At 31.4% G+C, this 12,463-nt stretch overlaps 2 protein-coding genes across 3 annotated transcripts; one reads left to right on the top strand and one right to left on the bottom strand.

The window, feature by feature from the left end:
• Positions 1-577: 577 nt before the first annotated feature.
• On the bottom strand, positions 578-7,187 carry LOC108969497 (regulator of gene activity). Of its 2 annotated transcripts, none has more exons than XM_018934249.1 (9): positions 6,669-7,187; positions 6,301-6,604; positions 4,800-4,935; positions 4,520-4,683; positions 4,218-4,434; positions 2,444-2,752; positions 1,335-1,539; positions 1,095-1,259; positions 578-819 (listed from the first exon to the last, which is right to left on the bottom strand). In XM_018934249.1, the coding sequence occupies exons 3-9, from the start codon at positions 4,930-4,932 to the stop codon at positions 621-623; spliced, it is 1,392 nt and encodes a 463-aa protein (XP_018789794.1). In that variant the 5' UTR covers positions 4,933-4,935; positions 6,301-6,604; positions 6,669-7,187; the 3' UTR covers positions 578-620. The 2 variants fall into 2 exon arrangements, with proteins under 2 accessions (XP_018789794.1, XP_018789793.1); XM_018934248.1 differs by having other exon boundaries at positions 4,200-4,434.
• Positions 7,188-7,796: 609 nt separating this feature from the next.
• Positions 7,797-12,079, top strand: LOC108969499 (V-type proton ATPase subunit E). The gene is made up of 5 exons (XM_018934250.1): positions 7,797-7,887; positions 8,019-8,133; positions 9,006-9,218; positions 9,301-9,627; positions 9,727-12,079. The coding sequence occupies exons 2-5, from the start codon at positions 8,101-8,103 to the stop codon at positions 9,832-9,834; spliced, it is 681 nt and encodes a 226-aa protein (XP_018789795.1). The 5' UTR covers positions 7,797-7,887; positions 8,019-8,100; the 3' UTR covers positions 9,835-12,079.
• The last annotated feature ends 384 nt before the right edge of the window (positions 12,080-12,463 follow it).

The following is a 12,463-nucleotide window of genomic DNA, read 5'->3' on the forward strand; positions in this document are numbered from 1 at the left end:
TTTGACCATGCCGACTGTACATATATAACCCATATAACACATCTTATTAAAACGCCATGTAAATGAAAAAAACGCACAAATATTTAAAAAAATTAAATATTTAATTTCTTTTATCTCCTAATCAACGGCAACAATTTCGGTAATTGTTTAAAAGTTTCACCTATGCTTCAACCGTAGAGAAAAGAAATATTTTCACCTATTCCCACTACTACAGTCGGGTCTAAGTGACCGGAAAGAACTTGGATCCTCATCCAGCCAAGGACTGTTAACTCGGCACCATTCCACGAAATTACTCCAGGCTTATTTTATGCCGCTACAACATTGTATGACTAACAACAACAACGAAATATATTCGCCAATACAGCGCCACTCGCTATTACACTATTCATCAGATCTCATTATATTTTATAAAACCTAMTTTGCTTCTGTTTCTTATGTATGACATATAGCTCTATGTATTAGCCTTGCAAAAGTAAGAAATAAGAAATATTAGTACACATAATTAACTCAAAGTTCTTAATATTTTCTTTTATTTTTCATCATGATTTTTACCTTATTTTCAAAAAAAGATTTTTTTTTAGATTTTTTTCATGTTTTTTGTTTTGTATATTTTATTAATATTATACAGACTGTCCATTCATGTTCACTAACGCAGATATATTGGGACATTTATCTAATTTTTCGGCATCGATTTGGAAATCTTTGGACATGCGTTTCCAACTTTGCGCATCGAAGTAGTAAAATTTTCCTTGATTATTACCAGGAATTCGAGTAATCCATATTTTCTCTTCTATGTGAAATCTCCAATCGCGGCCATAACTGTGCATGAGAACATAAACATTTTATTAAATATGTGTAAAAATTTTGTTGGCAAATTTTAACGATGCTGGAATATAACTGAGTATAGGTGAAGGAACATACATGATTCAATAAAAATATTACATATTTTAAATAAATCATGGTAACATTATAGTGCTATATTTTAATTAAAATTATACCAAAATTATTAACATAACTCAGATATATTCAAGCAGGTTTTTTTTTTTTTTTTTTTTTTTATTTTTTTTTTTTTTTTTTTTTTGTACAATACTTACAGTTCCGCAGCGGCCATCATTTGCCAAATGTCGCCGATATTCGTGTAGAACAAGAAAAAGAGCAGATCTTCTTGCAGCTTATTCAGTAACGGTGCGGACAGTTTATCCTTTATCGCATAATTGATCAGATATTCGGTTGGCACGTTGCATTCAACGTCTTGTACTCTATTCGCATATAATTGAGAAGTGAGACAAAAATTAGCAAACAACTATATTTTAAATGAGAAATATCTAACAGACCTGCAGGGATGATCCGCAAACGGTCCAGCGAAGGTAGGATGTAAACTTTCCTGTGAATTCAAATTCAGACCGAGACCGGTAAGATCATTTCCTAACGCTAACGTCACTAAATTTGGATCCGACTCCGCCGCCCGTATGAATGTAAGCAGACCGACCATGCCAAATTGGTTATTCACCATACTCGCTGGGATGTTTGTGACCTTGCCTAAACATTGGAGAGATTTCAATATTAGTAACGAGAAAAAAAATGCAAACAATTTCCATTTTTATTAAATTTAAATGTATGTACGTATAATGGTACTGTAGAAATGGGAATAAACTTATGACAATATGTATGTATTTATGAAAAAGCAATGTATTGCAACAAAAACAACGTTATGTGAACTAACTGTAAACATTTGAGTTGAGAAACTAAATTGAATATTTAATGAGACGAAGCGATTGTATGTATGTGTGGTGAAACTTTTCTTAAATTAACAAGTAACAAACTTGTTATATAAATAATTGAACAAACAAGGAAATAAATCGCACACAATATACCTAAACTAAGAAAAATAGTTCAGTTTGTTGGAGTATTAAAAAAAAAATTATTCAAAGTTAGTGGGTAAGTACAGAGATTGTACAAATTGAAGAGGGTTATATACTCAAAAATTGTCTCAGGCGTCAGTAGGGATGCATTGTCTTGTAAAACATTTGTAACCCCCGCAGGAAACCTTACTATTTAAATTTATAACTATATATATATTCATTCAGTTACAAAAAGACAAAAGATTTGTTCTGCGCATAAGAAACAACAAAGAGTACCGAATTATACATGTATTAGCTGGTTTTAGACACGAACTAATATTTTAAATACAGAAACATCATAATTACTTTACAGTCAAAGATAATTATGTAGACGGAATAAATTCAACAAACTTTAAATTCCCATCTCCATTGGTTTCAAATTATTATTTATTTTAAACTTTTCAACAAAATGCAAAAAAAAAAAAGCGTGCGTGAGTGCGTTGTTTTTGTTTTACAGAAAACGAAACAAAAAATTGTTAAAACCAAAATCATAATGAATGAGCGGGTAAGGTAAGAGCGACACACGCTTATAAAAAATTTACCATCAGGTGAGGTTTGCACTCCACTTTTCACAAGTTTATCATTGCTGGAATTATCGTGTTGATGGTCGATGCCTCTACCACTACTGCCGCCACCACTACTACCGCTAACGCCAACGCCACTCCCAACGGCACCTAACCCACTGCCGCCCACAATTGAGTTCATCGTCTTTTCCGTGCCGTCCAAATTGTTTTCCGTGATGCCCGAATTCGTTGTACCGTCGGAGATTTGAGTGCCCGGTAACGCAGGGAAATCTTCATTAGACATGGTGAATTCCGATTGTTCCGACGTTGGTTGTTTGACCATGCCGACTGTACATATATAACCCATATATGTAGGTATATTTTATATATATATTTATGTATATAAATATATTTGTTTTTTTTTATTGAATATATGGATATCAAGGGCGCAGTTGGAGCGTTCGTTTTAATTCACGGCAACGAAGTGAGTCAGGACGAAAACGAGAACGAGAACAAGAAAATAGAAACGGATAACCCCATTATGAAGAAAGCGTGGCCAAATTAAATTTAGTATTTAATATATGTATTTATATATATTATATATAAGTAGTTGTAGATGTTGTATATAAGAAAATTGTCTAATGAATTACTTGGCATTTTTCTGTTCATTTTACATGATAATTTTAATTACAAAAATTCAAATGTTTTCCCAGTTACATATATACGTCCTGAAGTTGACTACACCACAACCACAATGTGTTTGTTGCGCTAACAGGATCTCCTCTACACATAGAGCTTATATGTATGTTTATGAGTTTAATGTTTGATTGAAAAATTTCAAACACGCACCAGTATAAAATATATAAAGAAATATTGAGTAGTCCAAAGAAAAAGTAATTAATACGAGAGTATACAAATTTGTTTTAGATTATTGTGTTCATGATCATAGCTGCACACATAGACATTGCAAAAGTTATATAAAAGCTTTCTTGAAATTTAAAACTCCAACTTATGTGTGGACAAATGAAATAGCCGCAATGCTACTTGTAGCAACAGTACTTAGGTGTGAAGTTCAATATTTTAATTAACATAGGAAAATGGAAAAGTTAATGCCACTATCATTATGAACACAATTAAATTAAAACACAAGATGGAGTAGCTATGTATGTACCAAAAAGTAAGTGAAGCAACAAAGATGTGCACATGCGCTGTTAAAATATTTTTTTTGAAAATATTTTTTTTTTTTGTATGTTTTAAGAACAACTAATATTATCTCCCGGCACCTCCACCTTAATGATTAATAAAAAAGATTGCTCAATGTATAAAATAATTTKAAATATGCGTCTGTTTATAAATAATTACATACATACATATATTACTGCTAACAGAAGCTATATATTATTTAAGATATGGATCGCTTTAATATTGAAATTAAAAATACTTAAAAAATTGTGTATTTCATGTTTAATTGACTTTTCGATAAAATTCGACTGCAATGCTAATTTGCACTTTATTATATTAATTTTTTTTTTTTTTTTGAAGAACAATATGGAAATAATTTTTTTATAAGTTTTGTTTTCAATATTCTTGAGAAAAATATTTTATTTTTCTGAAAAGTTAATTAGAAAATTCTTGCACCAACGACTAATATAGCAAAAAAATTTTCCTATGAATGTGCATATGTACATATTATTTACACAACTGCATAATATACATGGAGCAAACTTGTTGTACTTAAAATAATTAATTATAATAAAGAAAAATTTGTTTGTAAGGATATCGTTGAAGAACTCACAAGAGGTAAAGAAATTACCATAAGGTTTGCTTCCCGGTGGCTGGAGGGGATTCGTCTGAGGCAGTGATTGATCGTTTTGGCCACGCACATTCGTCAACGATGGAAATTCTGTTGGATCGAGCAGCGCGGGCGTTGCCGTATCTCCACTGCCACCAAAAACCGTGGGAAAACCACTTGCACCTCCTCCAGTACCGTAGCCACCGCGTCCGGATTGCATAAAACTGCCCATATTCGACTGAAGAAATGTAAATTTTTTTTATTATTAAAAACATTATAAAAATATATATATATTTTATGTGTGATGTTTTGGGAAGACTCACCATAGGGCCGCCACCTAACGCCTGCATAGCTCGTCGTTCGAACGTTTGTTGACCAAAAATATTCGCGCGACCACCTCTCGATAACGCCGGACCGCCCACAGACAATTGTGCATTGCGATTCGGTGAGAGTTGAGGTTGTTGCGTTTGTCCGTAATTTGCACCGCCTAAAGAAATGTCATATAMATAAAATTTTTTCATCTAAATTTTATTAAAATCCCACCAAAMGGAATTTTCGGGATACAAATATAAAATATATAAAACCAATTTTGTAAAACCTTACCCGTTGGGAACATGCCAGACGTAGGTGTTACATGACCGGACAGTGAACTACCACCAAATCCACCTGTAGTTCGCCCCGCCATTGARGTGTTTGCTAAACTTCTCGGAGGTTGTTGAAAATTTAAATTCGCCATAATCTGTAAAACAAAGAGAAAGTTTAATAATTTTATTTTTAATTATAAGTTACCTAAAATATTCGTATTATTATATATAAAATATGAGACCCAAATGCGATTCATATAACTTCTACTACTACAGAAGAATGCAACATAGTATAAGTTGTGCGCATGCGTAAATATCCATTTGAACAGAAAAGTGCGCATGATGTAGAAAACGAGAAAACAAACGAAACGTGAGGTATCTTTTACGTAATATTGGTAAGGATAATCGCTCAGTTATAAAAACTCAAGCAGCTATTCCATTTTAGTCTTACATTCTGCCAACTTTTTACAGGTATCATAAGATACACACGCMCACCTTTTGACCAAAAATACAATAGAATGCAATAATTGGCAGAAATGTGCTGAAGAATATAATTTCATATAAAGAAGCAAAGAAATGCAAAAAACTTAGGTGAATTATTTACCATTTATTGAGTTTTATATGTAGTTAAATTTATTTTTGCATATAAATATATATATCGTAAAATTACAATTTATAAGTAATAACAAACGCATATTCCATCAGTAATTTTTATAAAATTCACCTATGTACCATACATATATGTACGTACGTAATATATAGAAATGCCTTGGTATGATTGGGTTCTAATGGAATGCAAAGCCACTAACAATCTAGAGATAAACAAGAATTGCTACGAACTGCAGCATATCACTGTACTTGATAAGTAATAAACAAAAATCCTAACAACAAAAACATAACACTTGCACATACACATGCATGTTAACCGTAACGCCAAATTGAGAATTTAGACAGTCAGTTGAATTTACTCGTTGCATAGTGGATGCCTTCATTTTTAACATTTAGCTTTTAGCTCCTGACTATAATTTGAGCCTATTAAGGAACTTCTCTGTTACCTAAGTGATTCCGTAATTGYATACGTGCAAAACTATTCGTTTTGTACTGACAGTAAGTAAACATGATTGTATAAGTACATATTAATATTATATCATAGATTGATGATAAAAGCACACAGTTTTTTTTTAATATTTAGATACCCTGACTCTGTGAAACTATATTTACTTGTTTCACACTTAATATTTTTTTCCTGAAGTCTGATAAGGTTTAATGGAAATTACCTAAGTAAAATTTGGACTTAAAAAGTTTTAAGTTGACATATTTTCAAAATATGTAACAAAAAGGCAACACTTTTTTAAATAACCGTTATTGATTGTTGCTCTGATTATCTGCATAATTTCAAGATCATTTGATGTAAACTTTCTGCTCTTCTTACTCTCCTGAATTATTGTTACCTTTTCACTTGCACTCTTTTTATAAATTTTTTGGCAATATTAACATATTTGCTGGGCTTATGAACTCACCCAGGTATTTCCCTTTCTCCACTGTTCTTTGCTGTTTTTTTCCACACGATCTACACACTGTAATTGTTGCGTTCACCGCATCTAACATTCCAAGTGACCTGTTTACCACAGGAATTCGAGCGTACGCCAAAACGTCGCTTCTTTTGCTACACTGTGTCCGATACTTTTAAATTATGGCAGTGTCTCAAATAGCGTTTCTAGTTCTTCTTCCGATTTTAAGTTGAAGCAATACAGTTGAAAACAATAAACCAATACAATGCTAATGGTAAATCCTTCCGAGTGCTTTTGCTAAAGCAGTTTTTGCCTGCGTATGAAATATGAAAATGTTAAGACGTATGTTGGTAGCAACTGAGGATTTCACAGCTTACGGTAGCATACGAAAATTGTTAAACAGCGACCAGTCAAAATTATCTTTTTTTATTTTGTAAGGTCTTAAAAGCGAATTTAGACTCAATTGGATATATATACATATACAGCTGGTATCGGTTTATTAGCCGATACAAAGGCGACGTTGGCTCATGGAATATTTGACGTTATTTTGACCAATATTATAATTTAGTGTTGGTATTTTTTTTAAGAAACACTTCGCCTGCACTCTTACGGTGCCTTGGAAAGACGAAACGACAATTTTGCCTCTTTCCTATTGGCGGTTTTGAGTAGCCTGTTCACGACAGGTTTTTAGTCCTTTTTCTTATTCTTTACGATTTTCGCACGAGAAACGTTAAATTTACATTTGTAAATCTCATGTAAAATGCACTTTCTTTCTTCTTTGCACTTGCACTTTTACACTTTTTTGTTCACAAAAAATTGATTTAAATTTTTCACACAATTTTCTAACACTCTGCGAAACGACAATGGCGACACGAACACCACGAACGAGACAACGAACGAGTAGCTGAATTAACGCTGAATAAACACCAAGGCTGTAGAAACGCAGAGTCGTACCAGAATAATATAAAATTATTTCTTAATTCCAAAAAACTATATCAAAATATAAATGTTTTTTTATTAATATGCTGTCAACTAATAAACATCAAATGTGTTGTATTAGAAGACAGAAAATTTACTTTTTACTTTGAGTAAATAGTATATGCATGTTGAGTGTTTTTCAGTCCAATAAGTAAAAGCAAATAAGAATCCATTCAAATCTGATTGGACATACATATTACCGTTTTATCCACTTTCCTTCACATACTTAAAAAGAAAATTTTAATAGCCAACTCATTTAATTTTTTTCATACGTTAGTTACCAATTTATTGTCGTTGTTAAATCGTATTAAACTTTTCTGAAAAAGATCAGATTAATTTCGATTTGTTGAAACATTTTATAATAAAAAGAAATTATATGAAACAATGAATAAAAGCAGTGAGAAATATTTGTGTTTTTCTGCTTAATTGAGGAGTTCCGGAACTGATACAACTCTGCAATTAATTTGACATTTTAATATGAGGGATTTTATTTCGAAGAGGGAAATTTCCCCAATCATATGATCGAAAAAGATTGGAACCAGTCGAAAAATTTTACACGACGGACGGACTTGGAGTAGCGCACACGCACACATTTTTACCTACTCTACTTTTCTGCAAGTAAAATTAATTTTTATATATCTAGAATTCTTCAGTTCTGCTATTTTTACACCTATAACTTTTTTGATAAATGTAAAATTGGGTTGCTAAACTCTGAAACTAAAGCTGAGTGTACTTACTTCAATTTATAGGAATCGTGAGATTGTGAAAACTGAATTCCATCGGCGGAATCTGAAAATTATTCTGTGAACGAAAAAATAAAAAATTGCAAAGATGGCACTCAGCGACGCAGATGTACAAAAACAGGTGAGTAAAATTGGATTTGCGGATTAGATTATCCTTTCGTGGTTTTTGAGTGATTATTCAATATTAGTTTTAATAATTGAATAAAATATTTAATGTGGCTGTAGTAAAATGAAAGATAGCAAATTTGGCAGCCATCATGTCATGGGATGTATGTCATGTGAATACGACATAAAGTGTATGATAAATTGTAAAGACAAGTTATGTGATCGTGCAACGTTTACTCATTAATTTTCTATAGGTTTCCAATAAGTTTGTGATAATTTATATAATTGTCCCAAATGCATTTTTTTAACATTTTTAAGATTTTTCACATCCAATTGGAAGATTGTGAGTTTAAATATCAATGGTGTTAGTCATGTGACCAACCGAAAGTTGTGTTATAAGTGTGAAAGAGACAACAGAAGTATAAATGCATGCTTAAATGCTTACGAAAGGCATTTATTTCATTTTAGTATGTTGTTAAATGCTAATAATTTGAAAAAATGTATRGAGGAAAGTAATGCTAGTTCCAACAATGGTTATTAAAATAGTTAAGGATGTCTTATTGGATGGACAAGAGTGTAAATGTAATCCTTATAAATGTGTTATCACATATTTGTAAATAAGGCTCTTATCAATAAATACCACCTGGCTAGTAGTTACTATTCATTTCTATTAATATTGCCCAAGCTAATCTTAATAAATGGTGCTAGTAAATGTGAGGTTTAGATGGAAAGCGCAAACGAAACTAAAAATGTGTTTTACTTTGACAAACGAGAATCATGTGATTCGAACAAGTAGGTGTAAAGTGTTTAAAAATATTATATTAAAGGTTTTTTTTTCAAAATCGCAATCGAAGTACCTATAATGTATTCATATTTGTTTCAATACAGATCAAGCATATGATGGCTTTCATTGAGCAGGAAGCCAATGAAAAAGCTGAAGAAATTGATGCTAAAGCTGAGGAAGAATTTAACATTGAGAAGGGACGTCTTGTGCAACAACAACGTCTTAAGATTATGGAATACTACGAAAAGAAGGAGAAACAAGTTGAACTGCAGAAGAAGATTCAATCATCGAATATGCTGAATCAAGCTCGTTTGAAGGTATATTTTATATTACATACCGCATAAAATTGAATCAAGTTAAAAATATAACAATTTTAATAATTTAATTGTTAACTTCTAGGTACTGAAAGTGCGTGAAGATCATGTACGCAATGTGTTAGATGAAGCACGTCGTCGCCTTGGTGAAGTTACCAAGAATCCCAGTGAATACAAAGAGGTATTGCAGAAACTTATCTTGCAAGCRCTGTACCAGGCCATGGAACCGAGTGTCACCCTACGCTGCCGTCAGGCCGATATTGGTCTAATAAATGAAGTGCTGCCCGCCACTGTTGAAGAATATAAGCAACAAATTGGCAAAGATGTAAATGTACATATTGATACGGATAATCATCTTTCGGCAGACACCTGCGGTGGAATCGAGTTGATTGCGCTCAATGGACGTCTAAAGGTATTTATAGTTTTTTTTAGTTATCAAAATTGTTAGTTGATTTAGTTTTATCTTGGAATAATAATACACATATTACTAATGCGTTTATTTTATTTTAAGGTGCCCAACACCCTGGAGTCCAGATTAGAATTGATTGCGCAACAACTTGTGCCAGAAATTCGTAACGCTTTGTTCGGTCGCAATGTCAATCGTAAATTCACCGATTAAATATTTTAAGTGTAAACACTATGCAACAAACAAAACCAACAGACATACATATATAGTTAAACGATGAAAAGAAAAAATTAAAAACTAAAAGAAAAGGTAGTTAAATGCGGGTTTATAATTTAATTTTACAAAAAAATAAATATTCATTTACGGAAAATTAATTGTTAGCTAAAAGAGTCAAATTTTACAGCAAATGGAAGAAATATTGTAATGAGATGATAGTGTAATGTGGAATGAAAACAGTGTTTGATATAAAAAAAAGACTCCCTAGTGAGTTTTCTTGGAATCGAAAGAAGAGAAGACAAACCGAATGACCTCCTAACAATTAAAGTGCTAGTACACTTCATAATAATAATCCATTCAAAGATTTGCTGCCGTTGCAAAGTATACAAATATTTGTTTATGCATATTTAATTACCAGTACACAACAACTTGTGCTGTTAATTTAAATCTACGTTAGCGAACTTCTATATAGATGTATGCAGTGCTATTTAAAAAAAGAAAAACTAAAAACTAAAAAAAAAAACGGCAAAAAATTAGTAAATGATCATGTTAATTTGAGTTGTATAACATAATACAAATAAAAATTCATAAATAAGCATTCAACTATCTAATAACAAAAACATATTCATAAATTGTATAAAATCAATACATACTCACACGTTATATACATTCCTGTACAAAAAAAAAATTATTGTGCTCGCTTAGAAATTTGAATGTTTGTTTTGTTCGGATGCTACTATATACTTTTGTTTTTTGAACTTTCAATGGAAATTTTAAACCGTTTTTTTTTTTGTTTTCTATAACATCGGTTTGCTACCTCTGGTTTGATTTCCTTTATATACTTTTATTGAGTTATGATGCACTTTAATCATTGTTTGTTGCCTAATGTTAACCAACTTATATAGCAATAGAGAATCTTGTTTAGATATAACAAAAACTTTATATTACAACTCTACGRGAACCACATTTATTCGCCAAAATAAGCGCAAATCGGCGGCAGGCGGCAGTAACGGATTAGCAAATGAAATTTTTTCGCTGACATTGTATTACGTTTACTGCACGTGCGGGCAGATATGGGCAGTGTTGTAATATTCTTTCGTAATTTGCAATAATAATTATGTAGTATGCAAAATGTGAATTGCACTAAATTCGTGCTCTTAACATGTTGTTAAATGGTGGGCAAACAAAAATTCAGCATTGCCGCATTACAAACACTGAAATAAATGCTTTTCATGTTGACTATTAGCATAACAGAAAAGTGGTTAATTTCACTGTGCGAAATGCAGCGCCCACCAGTAAGATGTGTTTTGAAAACGAATTTTTACGCATTGTTTGTAAAAAGCGTGGAAATCAAGTAGTTGTTTGTTTGTTGGTTGAACAAAAAATTAGTGTTGGGGACTTTACAGTTGAAAATATATTCTACTACAGTTTTCGTGTGTATAGAAGGATGTTCCAGTAGTGTTGTTTTCAAAGTATTTGCAAGTACTTAAAAGTTTTGTTGTGTTGCTTTTTTGGTGGTAACTCACTAATTTATTCATTATAATCAGTGTGTGTATATGTTTGCCACAATTTTTAGTAATCTAAATGTTATATTTAAAAAAATTTTAAAAAATGTTGGAAATATTGCTGCTGCAAATTAATAACTAAATTTGTAATATTAATACAATATATTTTAAACTGCTGCTATCTAAACTACAGCATTGCATAAAGAGTTATGTCGAAAAAAATTACAAAATCTTTTTTTGCATTCTGCGSTGCCTGCCATGTTGCTGCTGTTAAATGTGGTGGAGACAATCTTTGTAAGTTATAAATCTTTTATCATTGTTGTTTTTTTTATGTTATTGATTTGATCTTGCTCTTCTTTCGACTTTCTGTTAACTTTTAAAAGTATTTTCTTTATAAATGTAAAATAAAAGGTTGCTTTTTGGCCATATGTGTAAACACAAAATATTTAACACAAAAAAAAAAACATTTTGTCTCTTTGTTTTAATCAAAAATTGTTAGCCTATAGTTAATAAATACAATATTAAGAACTAACATACATACGCCCAAGTAAAACGTATGTACATCAAAACACGATAATGGGACAATGTGTTAGATTTGTAGTTATCGTCATTGTTCTAAAAGAGTATACATACATATACCTGCATATATGCATATAAAATGATATTTAATAATAAATAAAGTTTAATAAAACAGTATTGGATTGCAACAAAGCGTTCGGAAACGGARAAAAGTAAAATTGTATGTTGGTTTTTGTTGGGGAGGTACGCTAGCGTTCGTAAAATTGGCAATTTGTATAAAATGTAAGCGTTGGACGATGCAGTGTTTGCATGTGTTTCTTCATTTTTAAACAGTTCTTTAATCAAACCACCACAATAATTGGATTTTGCTAACTTTTTCTTCTTGACTGGCTACTTATCGCCTTGAATTTGAAAGCCTTTGCTATATATTGTGTACATACATATATCTAGATGTGTTGACCCATTCTAATATTTCCTAGACAATATGTGTTTATTAACACCGTTAAAGTAGAAAAAAATCAATGTTRTATGTAGTTGTAAAAATTTTAACTTTACTTCATTTTGAAACTAAAAATAAAATATTTAATTATTAATAACAATTT

Source organism: Bactrocera latifrons, unplaced genomic scaffold, assembly GCF_001853355.1.
Source record: "Bactrocera latifrons isolate USDA-ARS-PBARC rearing strain unplaced genomic scaffold, ASM185335v1 scaffold_254, whole genome shotgun sequence".
In the NCBI taxonomy this organism is placed as follows: Eukaryota; Metazoa; Arthropoda; class Insecta; order Diptera; family Tephritidae; genus Bactrocera; species Bactrocera latifrons.